The 16,937-nt window shown below is 42.7% G+C and overlaps 1 protein-coding gene across 1 annotated transcript in view; it reads right to left on the reverse strand.

The window, feature by feature from the left end:
- LOC309564362 (uncharacterized protein) overlaps positions 1-16,937 on the reverse strand; it is a 67,008-nt gene that overhangs the window by 32,493 nt on the left and 17,578 nt on the right. The window contains exons 11-15 of the mRNA XM_082268989.1: positions 16,834-16,936; positions 12,692-12,789; positions 12,465-12,576; positions 11,379-12,375; positions 2,747-2,802 (exon numbers count right to left, since the gene is read on the reverse strand). Of these exons, the coding sequence (XP_082125115.1) occupies positions 2,747-2,802; positions 11,379-12,375; positions 12,465-12,576; positions 12,692-12,789; positions 16,834-16,936 (1,366 nt within the window). The remainder of the gene's footprint in view (positions 1-2,746; positions 2,803-11,378; positions 12,376-12,464; positions 12,577-12,691; positions 12,790-16,833; position 16,937) is intronic.

The raw sequence follows: 16,937 nt of genomic DNA on the forward strand, positions 1-16,937 counted from the left end.
ATGACACTGAGCACGTGTACTCAACTTCTTTGGTCGACCATGGTGAGGCCTGTTCTGAGTGGAACCTATCCTGTTAAACCGATGTATGGTCTTGGCCACTGTGCTGCAGCTCAGTTTCAGGGTCTTGGCAATCTTCTTATAGCCTAGGCCATCTTTATGTAGAGCAGTAATTCTCTTTTTCAGATCCCCAGAGAGTTCTTTGCCATGAGGTGCCATGTTGAACTTCCAGTGACCAGGATGAGAGAGTGAGAGCGATAACATCAAATTTAACACACTTGTTCCCCATTCATACCTGAGACCTTGTAACACTAACAAGTCACATGACACCGGGGAGGGAAAATGGCGAATTAGGCCCAATTTGGACATTTTCACTTAGGGATGTACTCACTTTTGTTGCCAGTGGTTTAGACATTAATGGCTGTGTGTTGAGTTATTTTGAGGGGACAGCAAATTTACACTGTTATACAAGCTGTACACTCACTACTTTACATTGTAGCAAAAGTGTCATTTCTTCAGTGTTGTCACATGAAAAGGTATAATAAAATATTTACGAAAATGTGAGGGGTGTACTCGCTTTTGTGAGATACTGTATATAGCAGGGTTGATACAATACCGTAAGTCCTTCCTTCAAATTCTGTATGTGGTTGGGCTCCAGGACAAAGAGCAAAGAGGAATAATTCTATCTGGCCACTGCTTTTAAAGTCCACTCAGACACCACCCACACAAACACCCACTGTCTGCTTGTCAAATGACAATCCATAAGAGGCCGTCCTTCCTAATCAACAGGAAGTATCTCATCTTTCCAGGAAGCATGTTGCAGTCTACACTAGGGGTGCCATTTGCCCATGAATCACTGTTTTTGACCCAGGTCATCTTTCAGTAACAGCTGGACTTTGGTGTTGGTAAAACCTACCCAGGAGGTCTTATCTGATGCTCCTCTACCACCATACCTCAAAACAGGAGGCCTATGCGGGAACATCCTGTTAAAATATGAATTCCCATTTATTACTTCTTGCCACGAACACCCTGCTGGGCAAACTTGCTCTGCTGGCATTCCAAGCCAGGTGTAATCAGGTTTCAACCATCCACATACATCTTATATTAAAACAAGAAAAACATGTTGCCTTCCAACACACCCCAATACCAACAGTGATGATGAAGATGAATGAGGGAGGACATTTCAGCAAGACAATGATCCCAAACACCAAGCCAAGGAAACTCTCAATTGGTCTTAAAGAAAGAAAATATAGCTGTTAGAATGGCCCAGCCAATCACCTTATTTGAATCCAATAGAAACTCAATGGAAAAAACTAAAGATCAGATTCATAGAAGAGGCCTTTGGAACCTTCAAGATTTGAAGACTGTATGGAAGAACGGGCCAAAATCACACCTGAGCAATGCAGGCGACTCGTTTCTCTATTCAGGAGGCATCTTGAAGCTTTCCTTTCCAACAATGGATTTTGTGCCAAGAACTAAATAAATTTTAGTTAGCGTGTTCATTACTTTTTCTCTGTGGCCTTCCATTTTATTACACATAACTTCATTTCTGAACTTATATGTTTTGGTTGCTTTGTATGTATGGATTGCACAGGTCGTTACAGACATGTGGTGAAAATTTCATGTCAATAGCACCTTTAGCAATATATTTACCGAGAAAAATGATGACGTGTTCAATACTTATTTTACCCGCTGTATATAGTTCATGTCAAGTGTAGCGCCTTTCATGACGGTCAGTCCAGCCAGTGAAGTGCATTTCAGAGCTTTCTGTCCACTTTTTTCAAAAGTAAAGCCCCGTACACACGAGAAGAAATTCGGCCGGGAAATTTCGTCCGACGACCGATCTGCCGATTTTCGGCTTGTTAGTATGGTGCTTCCGACAACCGACTCCGACTTTTCGGCCGAAAAAATCCTGGTGTGCAGGCTATATAATTTTTGTCGACCATCAAAACACGTCCGATTTTCGTCTCATTAGTACAGATTTCGATGGGAAAAAATCTTATGAGCAAAACTAGGCATGCTCAGAGATGAAAGAACACAAAGAAAGCAATCCAACACATGACATCACTTCTGAAGTAGAATTCTGTCGTACGGGAAAATTTGTGTGCAGTCTAGAGCACATTCCAACCAACAGACACCACTCTGGACAAAAGACGGACGACCGGTCGGCGGAAATTCATTGCGTGTGTACGAGGCTTTAAGCTCATAGATCTCACACAGAAGGTCACCATTGCTGGGGTTGGAAACATCACAATAACAAATATTCATTGTCCATCCTCCCTGATCCCCATCAGAGTCCCTCCTTATGTCAAGGTCCCCAAATAAGATCTCCCTTATGTCAAGCTCCCTAACAGACTCCCCTTTATATTAGGGTCCCCGTCGGTGTCCTCCCTTATGTAAGGGTCCCAAAGCGAGTCCTCCTTACATCAGTGTCCCCATCAGAGCCCCTTACATCAGAGTTCCCCTTACAACATGGTCCCCATCTGCACTGGGGACCAGAGAAAGGGGGGAAATTGTGGTTTCTGGAGAGAAACCGAGACCATAGGTGGACCTGCAGACCATAGTTTGGAGACCCCTTCTTTGGACCATCTGACACAATGACTTTTCTAACAAATCAGACCAGACACTTTTCTGACATTTGTAACCACCTTTATTACCTTATGAACTTAGTAAAAAAAGTCTGTGAGCAGTTAACAAAATCCAGGAAACACTGCAACCGTCGTAAAGTCAGACAGTCAGTGCGATTTACCTGTAAAAGGAGGAAGAGTTGACTTAGAATGGACCTCCAGGAGGGATGAAGAGAAACTAAGAAGGAAAAAGATTCACTGACCACAAGGGTCATCCGCAGAAGCCAAGCGAGGACTCATCTTATACCCCAAACCACCCACAAATCCAAAGTTAAGTGAAAAAAAAGCAGACAACACTGTTAAGATTCAACACAAGTGTAACTTTATTGTTCCAGAAAAGCAAACACTTAGTGCTTCCCCCTCTGACATGTTTCGCCCAATAACTGGGCCTAATTGTACCATTTGTTTTTTTACAATTAAATTTTTATTTTATTGTTAAACATACAAACAATACCAATATTTACAACTACAATACATTACTCTGAGCAAGGAAAAATATTATCCATACATACAAACACACAAAAAAACAAAAAAAAAAAAAACAAAATTGGGAGAGGAAGGGAAGGGGACTATCAATAAACCGCTTTAGGATCAAAAAAAAAAAAAAAAAAAATTTATATATCATCAATTAATTAATAAGTTCCTGCTTCTATCATTATGAAACAGGTGACATTGGCACACCTACAGCATCAATCCAGGCTGACCACACTTTATCGAATTTTTTTGGGCAATTCCTACTACCGTATGTAAAACGGTAGAATGGAAGTGTCTTAGCAACAGCAGCTATCCAGGTTGATCGGGTGGGAGGTTCGGGTAACTTCCATCGCAGAAGGATTTCTCTCCTGGCATAAAACAGGGTATACATAATGCACTTTTTAGTATATCTATCCCCAGCCACTTCTGTAAGGTTACTCAGTAAAGTTACCTTTGGGTCCAAAGGAATCATAATGTCAAAAATTTCCCCAATAGTACCCGTCACTGCCTTCCAAAAGGTTGCCAGCTCGGGACACGACCAAACAACATGTAAAAAAGTACCAATTTCATGCCCACATCTAGTGCACGAAGGATCCTTCATGGGATATATCCTAGCAAGACGTTGTGGCGTGTAGTATGCTCTATGTAAGAATTTGAGTTGTATGAATCTGTCCTTAGCCGCTATCATTGATGGGATATAATTATTAACCGAATTCTCCCAATCTTCAACAGTCAAATCTGGGATGTCATCCTTCCATTTATTATAGGTTTTCTCAAGGGACTGACTATGATCTGTTGAGAGTATTAAATATATAGCAGAGAGAGTTTTCCCTATTACCTTAAAAGTTAGCATTTTCTCCAAAGGGTCCGATTCCAAGACAACAGGGCCTTGGAACTGAGCCCGCATAGCATGACTAAGCTGGCGATAACGAAACCCCATAGTGGGAGGCAATGAGTGGGTAGACTGGAGAGCTTCAAAGCTTTGAAGTTTTCCATCTCTAATAACATGTTTCATCGTAACTATCCCTCTGGCAGCCCATACCTGGGGATCAGGAAGTTGATACAGATGTATTAGATTAGGATTGCCCCACAGCGGAGTGTGGGGAGATATATGTAAAGGTGCGTTATATATCACCCGCGCCCGAGTCCATATCCGCAGCACCGTCTTCATCAGACTGGTTATTTGAGGATGTGCCCTTTCACCCCGGAAAACCAGATTACTAAGGGCCGCATAGGAACCCAGCAGTGCTGCTTCTAGTGTAACTGCGGAGTTAGTTTTGGGCTGGGAGAACCACCACCGGACCGTCACTAGTACAGCCGCCCAAAAATACAACTTAAAGTTAGGAAACGCTAAACCTCCTCTTGCAAGAGGAAGATATAACTTACGCCTTGCGACTCGTGGAATACGTCCGGCCCATACAAAAGTTGTTACCATACTGTCTAATCTCGAGAAAAAGGTTCTAGTCATATCAATGGGAGAGTTACGAAAAAAATACAAAAATTTCGGAAGATAACTCATTTTTAATAAGTTTATTCTGCCAATTGGGGACAAGGGAAGCATGCGCCATGACGCACACCTTTTATTTAGTTGTAAAACTAAAGGGTCAATGTTATTTTGCTGGTACACCTCCAATGTTGGACCCACTTTGATGCCTAAATACACCATATCCTGTACCCATTTCAACGGTGTCTGAGTGTCTATTAAAGGTATCGATGGGTGTAATGGGAAGAGGACGGACTTAGACCAGTTAATACGTATACCTGAAAAACGACCAAAAATGTCGAATAATTGTAGGGCCCTATGTAATGAAGTGGAAGCATCGGCTAAATAGATCAAGGTGTCGTCTGCATATAAGGACAACTTCTCTTCAATAACCCCCACCTTAATGCCCCGTACTTGTGGATCCGCCCGCAACATAATCGCGAGAGGCTCCAAGGCCAAGGCAAACAAGGTCGGGGATAACGGACAACCCTGTCTGGTGCCCCTCAGTAGAGGGAATTTATCCGACAGGGATGAGTTAGTGCGGACCCTAGCCGTAGGATTCCCATAGAGAAGCTTAATCCATGAGACAAAGTTAGGGCCAACGCCGAAACCAGCTAGGTTCTTCCAAAGAAATGGCCACTCAACAGAATCAAATGCTTTCTCGGCGTCGAGGGAGGCGACCACACCTGCTCCCTCCCCCGACGCCAAGGCCATATGTGTAAACAATCTCTGGATATTAATATCCGTGCCCCGTTCAGGTATAAATCCAGTTTGGTCCGGGTGGATCAAGTCTATAATAACACTATTAAGTCGAGTGGCCAGAATCTTTGAAAGGATCTTCCCATCTACATTTAATAGAGAGATAGGTCTATATGATGAACATAATGATGGATCCTTCCCTGGTTTAGGGATCAATTGTACCATTTGTAGAAAAATGGTGGTTGTGAACCTCAGATATGAAATATGAACAAAGCATATCCCTCTAGTGTTCTTGTCACTATCAAGAATATATATATACACGTGATCCTGCATATCTTGGAGAGGGACACAGGCAGAACGGAAGTCTGACTATGTAAACAAGGCAAATCGCTGTTCTGTAAAAGTGTATGTGAAAAAGAATGAATCCACCACCAAGATGAAAGTACACACTGTCACCAGACAACGATGACTGCTGGGGGTTAGCAACAGTTAATCTCGCTTGTGTGGTCAAAACAATCGCTGGGTCCAGATCCTTAAGACTCATGGAAAAAGGTTCCAACAATATAAGTACAAAAAAATAAAAGCATTCATTGAGCAGGCATCGCTTTATAAAATTTATTGAAGGCAAGATAAAAAATGTACAGGGTACTCACAATGTGCACAAAAAACCTCAGGCAGAACCAAAGATGAAGCAATAGCAATGGTTTGTTTCAAACCAGTACCATGGCTGAGCTCAGATAGTGCGTCTGCGTCACATGATTCAACTCCACCCGGTGAGTTTCGTCACACTTGACATCATCAGGGGCGTGTGTCCCTTCCCTCCAATCAACTCTCAGAGCTCTCCTCACTGAGCTCTGCAATGTGCTTTCTGCACCTCTTTTCTGAAAGCTCAGACAAGCAATATAAATTCTTGGGGGACAAAAAATATATGGAGTGGGACTTTTGTATAGGTACCAAATAACCATTAACATATTTCTTTAAAAGATGTATTGTTTATTAGCAGAGCTTAAAATATGTAACCATACATGAGACATATAGCAAACAAATACATCAATGAATACAGCATTTATCAATGAAGATGTCTCCAAATTCAGCCTGAAAAACCTCAACGCATTTCACAGTCTTCATCAGGGCATTTCACAGTCTTCATCAGAAAGTAATAAGTGCATTATAAACCAAATATGATATATGTTAAGAAGAGAAGATGCATGTCTACAGAAGCCCCATCAATGGGCTCAGATAAGATGCAAGGGGTTCTCTTTTCTGGATCCATTAAGGCGTTCCTGTAAGCCCTTGGCTTTGTTACCCATCATTGTCAAGTTGAGATCCTTAGAGGCTCCTGTGGTTTGTAGGTCTTTCCCATATACAATACCAGGTAACCTTTCTTGGAGTTTTCCTTCCTTACTGTTTTTGAGGCCTGGCTGGGCTTGTATCACTTGCATCTTATCTGACCCTTTTGAGAGGGCCTCTGTAGACATGCATCTTCCCTTTTTAGCATATACATCATTGAGTTTATAATGCACTTGTTACCTCCTGATGAAGACTCTTTACAAGTTGTACAAAATTCTTTCCCCTGAATATTGGGACTTTTTAGGCACTTTTATGTTTGATCATACGAATGAAAAAATGTGTATAATAAATTATATATTTTAATAATGCATGTTAAAAAACTGGTTATTACATATACAAAAAATACATGACAATGTTCACACGACACAATGTGTACATTTTATGATGGACTGCGAATACACCAACTGTGAAGGGTGCGATGATGAAGTTGTGTGCTTCCAACCGATGACACCTTACTACATACCATCCAGATAACTACTAGTTTCCAGGGAATTCAATACTTGAATCCAACCTGAGCAAATTCATTATAGTCTTGGAGTTTCAGGGAAGGAGTCTTTCAGGTCTCAGTGACACCTTTTACCACAAAAAATTCTTAAACTCTAAAAATGTACAACTACCCGCCATTGCTTTCCTTTGAACAAGCCTCATATAGGGTGTCAAAAACTGGGTGGACGAGCAGAAGCTTCAGATTTTGTTTTTAAGAGGATACATGTAATGTCTCTACATGCAATGCCATGCGATTGACTTTAAGTGTGTCACGATTACTGGATCAGGCTCAGAGTCCAGTCGCAGAAAGCAGCAGCACAACCGTGGTCAACAAGCAGGGTCTGGTACACAAGAGATCAGCCGGATTGAGGGAGCAAGCAGAAGAGTATTCGTAGTCGTAGCCGAAGATCGGTACACAGGCAGTGAAGAGCAAAATGGCAGCAGGCAGAGGCGTAGTTCTGGAAGCTAGCTGGAGGTCGGTACAGAAGTAGAAGATTCGGGAGGATGAAGCACACAAAGCTAGATCTGGGCAAAAGCACAATAATCTGGCATCAGGAAGTTTCCAGATCAGGTATAAATAGGAAGTTCAAAGGAGTGGCCAAAGGTTCAGATTTCACAGGAGGCTGGGTAAGGAACTGGACAGGAGACTGGACAAGGTCTAGGTCACCAAACAGATTAAGGAAGAATAAGTATCAGCTGCTGGATAGATCAACAAGAAGAAGCACTGCCAGAAACAACTGAGGACCTGGGTTCGAATCTAGGCCCTGACAAAGTGACAACTCCCATACCCATGATGAAGGAGAGTTTTTGCTCTTTGAAACGAGTGGGGTGGAGGAAGTTACAACTTCATCATCGCATCCTTTACAGTTGGTGTATTCGAAGTCCATCGTAATATAGTTACATATCCCATCTGGCTCAACCAATAAAAAACAAAAAAAAAAAAAAAAACAGTAAAGAAAACCCAACCATACAATCCCAAATACATAATCATATACCCACAGGTGATCCAGAGGAAGGCGAAAAAACCCAGCAAAGTATGATCCAATTTGCTACAGCAGGGGAAAAAATTCCTTCCTGATCCCCCGAGAAGCAATCCGATATTCCCTGGGTCAACTCTACCTATAAATATTAGTACCCAGTTATATTATGTACACCCAGGAAAGAATCCAGGCCTTTTTTAAAGCAATCTACTGCGTTGGCCAGAACCACCTCTGGAGGGAGTCTATTCCACATTTTCACAGCTCTTACTGTGAAGAAACCTTTCCGTATTTGGAGACAAAATCTGTTTTCCTCTAGACGTAAAGAGTGCCCCCTTCTCCTCTGTGATGACCTTAAAGTAAATATTTCAAACACCAAGTTCACTATATGGACCCCTTATGTATTTTTACATGGTGATCATATCCCCCCTCAATCTCCTCTTCTCAAGAGAGAATAAAATAATTTCCTCTAATCTTTCCTCATAGCTGAGCTCCTCCATGCCTCTTATCAGTTTGGTTGCCCTTCTCTGCACTTTCTCATTGCGTCGTGTGAACATTGTTATGTATTTTTTGTATATGTAATAACCAGTTTTTAAACATGTATTAATAAAATATATGATTTTTTATAAACATTTTTTATTTGTATGATCAAATATAAATGTGCCTAAAAAGTCCCAATACTCAGGGCAAACAATTTTGTATAGTTCATGAGGGATGTGGCCCAGGCAGAGTCTAACCACTAGTATTTTGATGACTCTTTATGAGTTGAAACACATTGAGATGTATGTACAATCAATCTTTTTAAAATATTTTTAATGGCTATTTGGTACCTATGGAAAGTCCCACTCCATATATTATTTTGTCTACTCTCTACTAGGAATGAGGTACAGTGCCTTGCGAAAGTATTCGCCCCCCTTGAACTTTTCGAACTTTTGCCACATTTCAGGCTTCAAACATAAAGATATAAAACTGTAATTTTTTGTGAAGAATCAACAACAAGTGGGACACAATCATGAAGTGGAATGAAATGTATTGGATATTTTAAACTTTTTTAACAAATAAAAAAACTGAAAAATTGGGCGTGCAAAATTATTCAGCCCATTTACTTTCAGTGCAGCAAACTCTCTCCAGAAGTACAGTGAGGGTCTCTGAATAATCCAATGTTGACCTAAATGACTAATGATGATAAATAGAATCCACCTGTGTGTAATCAAGTCTCCGTATAAATGCACCTGCACTGTGATAGTCTCAGAGGTCCGTTTAAAGTGCAGAGAGCATCATGAAGAACAAGGAACACACCAGGCAGGTCCGAGATACTGTTGTGGAGAAGTTTAAAGCCGAATTTGGATACAATGAGATTTCCCAAGCTTTAAATATCCCAAAGAGCACTGTGCAAGCAATAATATTGAAATGGAAGGAGTATCAGACCAATGCAAATCTACGAAGACCTGGCCGTCCCTCTAAACTTTCAGCTCATACAAGAAGAAGACTGATCAGAGATGCAGCCAAGAGGCCCATGATCACTCTGGATGAACTGCAGAGATCTACAGCTGAGGTGGGAGACTCTGTCCATAGGACAACAATCAGTCGTATACTGCACAAATCTGGCCTTTATGGAAGTGTGGCAAGAAGAAAGCCATTTCTTAAAGATATCCATAAAAAGTGTTGTTTAAAGTTTGCCACAAGCCACCTGGGAGACACCAAACATGTGGAAGAAGGTGCTCTTTGGCAACAATGCAAAACGTTATGTTTGGCGTAAAAGCAACACAGCTCATCACCCTGAACACACCACCCCCACTGTCAAACATGGTGGTGGCAGCATCATGGTTTGGTCCTGCTTTTCTTCAGCAGGGACAGGGAAGATGGTTAAAATTAATGGGAAGACGGATGGAGCCAAATATAGGACCATTATGGAAGAAAACCTGATGGAGTCTGCAAAAGACCTGAGACTGGGACAGAGATTTGTCTTTCAACAAGACAATGATCCAAAACATAAAGCAAAATCTACAATGGAATGGTTCACAAATAAACATATCCAGGTGTTAGAATAGCCAAGTCAAAGTCCAGACCTGAATCCAATCGAGAATCTGTTGAAAGAACTGAAAACTGCTGTTCACAAATGCTCTCCATCCAACCTCACTGAGCTCGAGCTGTTTTGCAAGGAGGAATGGGCAAAAATTTCAGTCTCTCGATGTGCAAAACTGATCGAGACATACCCCAAGCGACTTACAGCTGTAATCGCAGCCCCCTTAAGAATTAACTTAAGGGGGCTGAATAAATTTGCACGCTCAATTTTTCAGTTTTTTTATTTGTTAAAAAAGTTTGAAATATCCAATAAATTTCGTTCCACTTCATGATTGTGTCCCACTTGTTGTTGATTCTTCACAAAAAATTACAGTTTTATATCTTTATGTTTGAAGCCTGAAATGTGACAAAAGGTCGAAAAATTCAAGGGGGCCGAATACTTTTGCAAGGCACTGTACCTCCTGGGGTAGGTCTAAGCAACCAATTTATACATTCTAGACTTTAAAGAGATGTAGAGAAGACAAAACTGCAGATAACCAGGTACAACTTATGTAGGAGGATTTCTTTTCATCTCTGTCTATCACCTGAGGTCAGATGCTTCACTGGGTATATGTATGGGTTTACAACCACTTTAAGGTCAATATTGGTCTTTGGACTTGCATTTGTAGTTTTGTATTTGACACACAAACCCCCAAACCAAGAATTAAACAGCGTACTATGCGGAGTAATGAGGCATGGGAGGGGATGGGAGAGCTCTGACTCTGAAGCTGAAGTTACTTGTTGCATAACCGAGGGCTTAGGTTTGGATGCTCCTAGTACACTGCATTATATGTCACATGGGATAAAATGAGGACAGGTTCACTTTAATCTGGTTGTTATAAAATATACAGATTCAGTAGGCCATTATTTCTTCTGGGTAGGACTACATCCTGCTCATCCATGGTTGAGTGCCACCCAAGAGCAGAGCTAGGACCTAGGACCACTGGACCTTCCTTTCCTCAGCTGCTCAGAATATTCCCCTTCAATGTCTTTGGTAATCTCACAGTAGGCCATGGTTGATTTTTTTTAGGATGCATCTGGACATTTGAAGCATCTTGGCAAACCCTGGAAGCCAAGGAGCATCTCCTAGGGTGGAATCCCTGGGACGCACACCAGGAGAAGTACACCTTCGCCTTCCATTGGTAGATCTTGCAAGAAGAAGACTTCTCATATCGTTGGTAATAAATTGGCCCTAGCACATGGCATTAGGGACATTGTTCTCAGAACGACTCCTCCTTTTCTAGGCCATGCATGGTTTTATGGTAATCCAACAACGGCTTTGACTCAAAGCAGCTTCTGCATTCGCGGCACAGGAAGGGTTTCTGAACATGGATTTTCCTATGCTTAATAAGGTTCGATTTGACTGAAAAACATTTGCCACAATCGGGACAAGGATAAGGCTTCTCCCCCGAGTGAAGCTTTTGATGGGCGATGAGATACGCTTTGTCCGGAAAACACTTCCCACACTCTGTGCAGGCGTAAGGCCGCTCCCCCGTGTGCGTTCTCTGGTGGGTCACAAGGTTCGATTTCCACTTGAAGCTTTTCCCGCACTCGGTGCAGGGGTAAGGCTTCTCCCCCGTGTGAACCTTTTGGTGACTGATAAAATACGACCTGTCTTTAAAGGACTTTCCACACTCAGAGCAAGAATAGGGCTTCTCTCCCGTATGAGTCCGCTGGTGGGTAACGAGATGAGTCTTGTATATAAAAGACTTCCCGCATTCTGAACACGAATACGGTTTCTCCCCAGTATGAGTCTTATGGTGCAAAATAAGGTTCGGCCTCCGGGTAAAACTTTTCCCGCACTCTGAACAAGAGTAAAGGTCCTGGCCCGTGTGAGTTTTCTGATGTTCAATGAGGTAACGTTTCCTGGAAAAGCTTTTCCTGCATTCAGAACAAGAGTAAGGCTTCTCTCCGGTGTGAATTCGAAGATGTACGTTAAGATCTGCTCTCTTGTTGAAACACTTCCCACACTCGGAACACGGTAACACATCACCCCCTCGAGCAATGATTTGATGGGCAGTGGCCTCGGAGAAATCAGGAGAACTCCCCCCTTGTGTAGAGCGATCAAATGATAGGTCTATACTGTGCCGTAAAGGATGGAGATCTGAAGTGATGGGGCTTCCTTCTGAGGAGCCGGATGTAGAGTCAACATCTTCAATCCCACCGTCTGGAGATGTGACAAGATGGTCCTTCATGCTGTACCTTCTGTATCTTCCATCTGGGGAAGGGGGGAGAAGAAGAGATTGTTGTAGTGACTGAACAAGGAGAATCTGGCACTCTACTCTGGATTTAGTGTTTATTACTCACCTGTGCTGATCTCTGGAGGACTTTCCTCCTCCTTACATGGATCATCATCCACCACATAGGGTTCTTCTGCTTCCTCCTTCACTTCAACCTTAATATTAAGCAGATTTTCATCCTAAAGAAGAAAAAATTGCCTATGATTTAAAATACCAATAGTTACTGCAGAAGACTCAGCAGAGGTCCTTTAAATTTGAGTTAATGCATTACATAAAAGCTGAAGACCCATCTACCTGATCTTCCTGAGAGATCTCCTGATCTTCCTGTGTGGAGTCCCGGGAATACAGAGGACTAGGACATCTCTCTGGTGGGTTCCCATTACTTGATCCATCTGTAGGAAACACACACACTGACTGAATACATTGTTTCTATGTCTTTATATCAGAGGATGTGTGTATCTAGGGGGGTCCTCAATATTCACATAAATTGTAATGGTCACATTCGCTATAAATGGCTATTATGGGGCATAGGTACAGGTGTAGATGAGAATATAAGGTGTGGAGTTTAGAGAAACACTGTCATGGAATGTCTGGGCTGAAGAGGAAGTCTACAGAGGGTCTGCGAGTGTGGATCATTGAAGCATTGCCTAGAGTTCTCCCCAAGGCAGAGTGATTCCAGTGGCTCTGGCAATGGGAGGTCTACTGGATTTTCATCCTGGACACCCTCTCTCTTTGGGGACTCAATGAGGAATTGGATGTCAGTACAATCCTATAAAATAATCCTTTTACCCTCTTCCCCCTTCTGTTTTTTGCCTCTCTGCTCTGTAGGTTGTCACACTTGTACCCCCGGGATTGCATGCACATGGGGACACCATTAGGTCTCCCCACATGTATGGAATCTACATAGGAAACGGTCATGGGTGTTACCTTAGCTTTTATATGTATTTACCTCTTTTGAAGCAATAATTAACAGTTGGTCCAATTATTTATTAGTTATCCCTATCCATTTGGGGGTGGTCTGGGGGCGTCTTTGTGATTATATTTAGTATCTGTGTGATGCAATGAAATGTTTAATTTTCCAAAAAAATGTTTTTATCCATTAATTAGCTCAGGTATATAATTTGCCACTACCTATGTTTCACTTTTAGGCTTTCATTCTAGCCCCAAAACACCCCATATATTTTTATATACAGCATTTCACATTTTTGTAAATATTTTATTCTATCTTTTCATGTGACAACACTGAAGAAATGACACTTTGCTACAATGTAAAGTAGTGAGTGTACAGCTTGTATAACAGTGTAAATTTGCTGTCCCCTCGAAATACATCAAATAACACAGCAATTAATGTCTAAACCGCTGGCAACAAAAGTGAGTACACCCCTAAGTGAAAATGTCCAAATTGGGTCCAATTAGCCATTTTCCCTCCCAGGTGTCATGTGACTCGTTAGTGTTACAAGGTCTCAGGCAGGTGTGTCAAATTTGGTGCTATCGCTCTCACTCTCTCATACTGGTTACTGGAAGTTCAACATGGCACCTCATGGCAAAGATATGAAGCAAAAAAGAGATGACCGCACTCCGATATAAATCAAAAATTGGAGTAAAATTTATTCCACATCAAACAAATAGGCAAACTGGAACAACACACTGGCAATGAGTAAGCGACATCCCTAAGTCGTGAAACGCGTCTGCCTTTGTGTCCTGCATCCACAGTGTGTTGTTCCAGTTTGCCTATTTGTTTGATGTGGAATAAATTTTACTCCAATTTTTGATTTATATCGGAGTGCGGTCATCTCTTTTTTGCTTCATGTGATTCCGGATTGACGGATCCGACCGGCACCCGATACCCAGCCCACCTGGAGCGGTCTTTTCCCAATTGGATTTCAGTTACCTCATGGCAAAGAACTCTCTGAGGATCTGAAAAAAAAGAATTGTTGCTGTACATAAAGATGGCCTAGGCTATAAGAAGATTGCCAAGACCCTGAAACTGAGCTGCAGCATGGTGGCCAAGATCATACAGCCGTTTAACAGGACAGGTTCCACTCAGAACAGGCCTCGCCATGGTCGACCAAAGAAGTTGAGTGCACGTGCTCAGCGTCATATCCAGAAGTTGACTTTGAGAAATAGATGTATGAGTGCTGCCAGCATTGCTGCAGAGGTTGTAGGGGTGGGGGGTCAGCCTGTCAGTGCTCAGACCATACGCCACACACTGCATCGGTACAGAGGATGGTCTATGTGGACAGGTAAAGCTGTCCACATAGACCATCCTCTGCACTGCCATCTACGCCATCACTTCACGCTGCGCTCCACGAGCGCTTCAAGCCTCACTTTCAGATCACTCTACTGATGGGTAGTCTTCCCGGTCACGATTGCAGACTGACAGCAGTGAGAGCCGGCGGTGGGAGTCGGCGGTGAGGAGGACCGTCTATGTGGACAGCTTTACCACGGATGCTTGCCTACATAGATGCGCCTGTTTTAATAATCAACCATGTGAATTGCTAAATGTTGAACCTTTATTAAATGTAACCATATTGCTACACTTAGAGGCGCCCTCTCTTCTCTTTTATACTCTGTAGCTCCTGCTGAATTTTGCTTCTAATTCCCTTTGTGGAGGCGCCATTTGTGGATGGACATTTCATGGTTACAGAACCTATCGCATTGCTATAATCTTTTTATATGGACTATAAACTGAAGGAGTTGTTGTGGAATTAATCATTCGAGTTTCCATTATTTCTCATGGGGAAGAGTGCTTGGGATTACAAGCATGTTTCCAGAACAAATTATGCTCGCAATCCAAGGATTTATTGTACTTTGGCCACCTAATGCGAAGAGAGGACTCATTAGAAAAGACCCTGATGCTGGGAAACATGAAAGGAAAATGAAGAAGAGGATGACAGAAAACAAGATGGATAGAGAGCATCATCGAATCAATGAACATGAAGTTAAGCAAGCTGCGGGAGGCAGTGGAGGAAAGAAAAGCCTGGCGTGCTATGGTCCATGAGATCACGAAGAGTCGGACACGAATAATTGACTGAACAACAACAAAGGGGGTAATTCTTCTCAATGACCACAGGTGTAAGGAACATTCTTTCCACTGACCATCACACTAATGCATTATGAGTTGTAGATATAGTCATTTGCGATAGGGGTTCCCCGGGACCGGAATAGCATTCCAAGGGTTCCTCTGTGCTGAAAAATTTGAGAAAGCCTGGGCTACACCGTAAACCACCTGTTTAACATTGCTTCACCATTGCTCTGATACTTCCAAACCCAATCCCCTTTCTATGTGGCTGGTGGGCCTGAATGTTCTTCTGGCCAACACTGCCTTTAGAGCTTTGGGTGCTGGTGGGAACATGTCCCTGCTCTGTGGGGTTAAGAGATGCAGACCAGAGGGCCGGTAATTCAGCAGCATTGTCATGGTTGCTATGATGTTGTTGGCTGTACAGTGTCACTAGTTGCTATGACGCTGTCAGCTCCACAGTGTCATTGGTTGCTATGACGCTGTCAGCTCCACAGTGTCATTGGTTTCTATGATGCTGCTGGCTGCACAGTGTCACTGGTTGCTATGATGCTGTCGGCTTCACAGTGTCATTGGTTGTTATGACGCTGTTTGCTCCACAGTGTCATTAGTTTCTTTGATGCTGTTGGCTGCACAGTGCCACTGGTTGCTATGATGCTGTCAGTTCCACAGTGTCATTGGTTGTTATAACGCTGTTGGCTCCACAGTGTCATTGGTTTCTATGGTGCTGTTGGCTGCACAGTGTCACTAGTTGCTATGATGCTTTCAGCTCCACAGTGTCTTTGGTTGTTTTAACGATGTTGACTCAACGGTGTCATTGGTTGCTATGATGCTGTCAGCTCCACAGTGTCATTGGTTGTCATAATGCTGTTGGCTCCACAGTGTCATTGGTTGCTATGATGCTGTCAGCTCCACAGTGTTATTGGTTGTTATAATGCTGTTGGCTCCACAGTGTCATTGGTTTCTATGATGCTGTCAGCTCCACAGTGTCATTGGTTGTTATGATGCTGTCGGCTGCACAGTGTCACTGGTTGCTATGATGCTTTCGGCTGCACAGTGTCACTGGTTGCTATGATGCTTTCGGCTGCACAGTGTCACTGGTTGCTATGATGCTGTCAGATCCACAGTGTCATTGGTTGTTCTAACGCTGTTGGCTCCACAGTGTCATTGTGCAGCCGACAGCATCATAGCAACCAATGACACTGTGGAGCCAACAGCGTTAGAACAACCAATGACACTATGGATCTGACAGCATCATAGCAACCAATGACACTGTGGAGCCAATAGCATCATAGCAACCAATGAAACTGTGCGGCCAAGCGGCTTAACATGCACTAAAGATGCAGTGTCCAGCATAGATCACCCCCCATGCAATAAATCCATGTCCTTGTTTCTGGATTTAGTGTTTACTACTTACCTGTGCTGATCTCTGGTGGGATTTCCTCCTCCTTACACGGGTCATCACCCATCATGGACATCTCTTCTTCGTCTTCAACTTTTACCACAGTCAGGCTGTCACTC

Source organism: Pelophylax lessonae, assembly GCF_965119305.1.
Source record: "Pelophylax lessonae genome assembly, chromosome: 9".
NCBI lineage: Eukaryota > Metazoa > Chordata > Amphibia > Anura > Ranidae > Pelophylax > Pelophylax lessonae.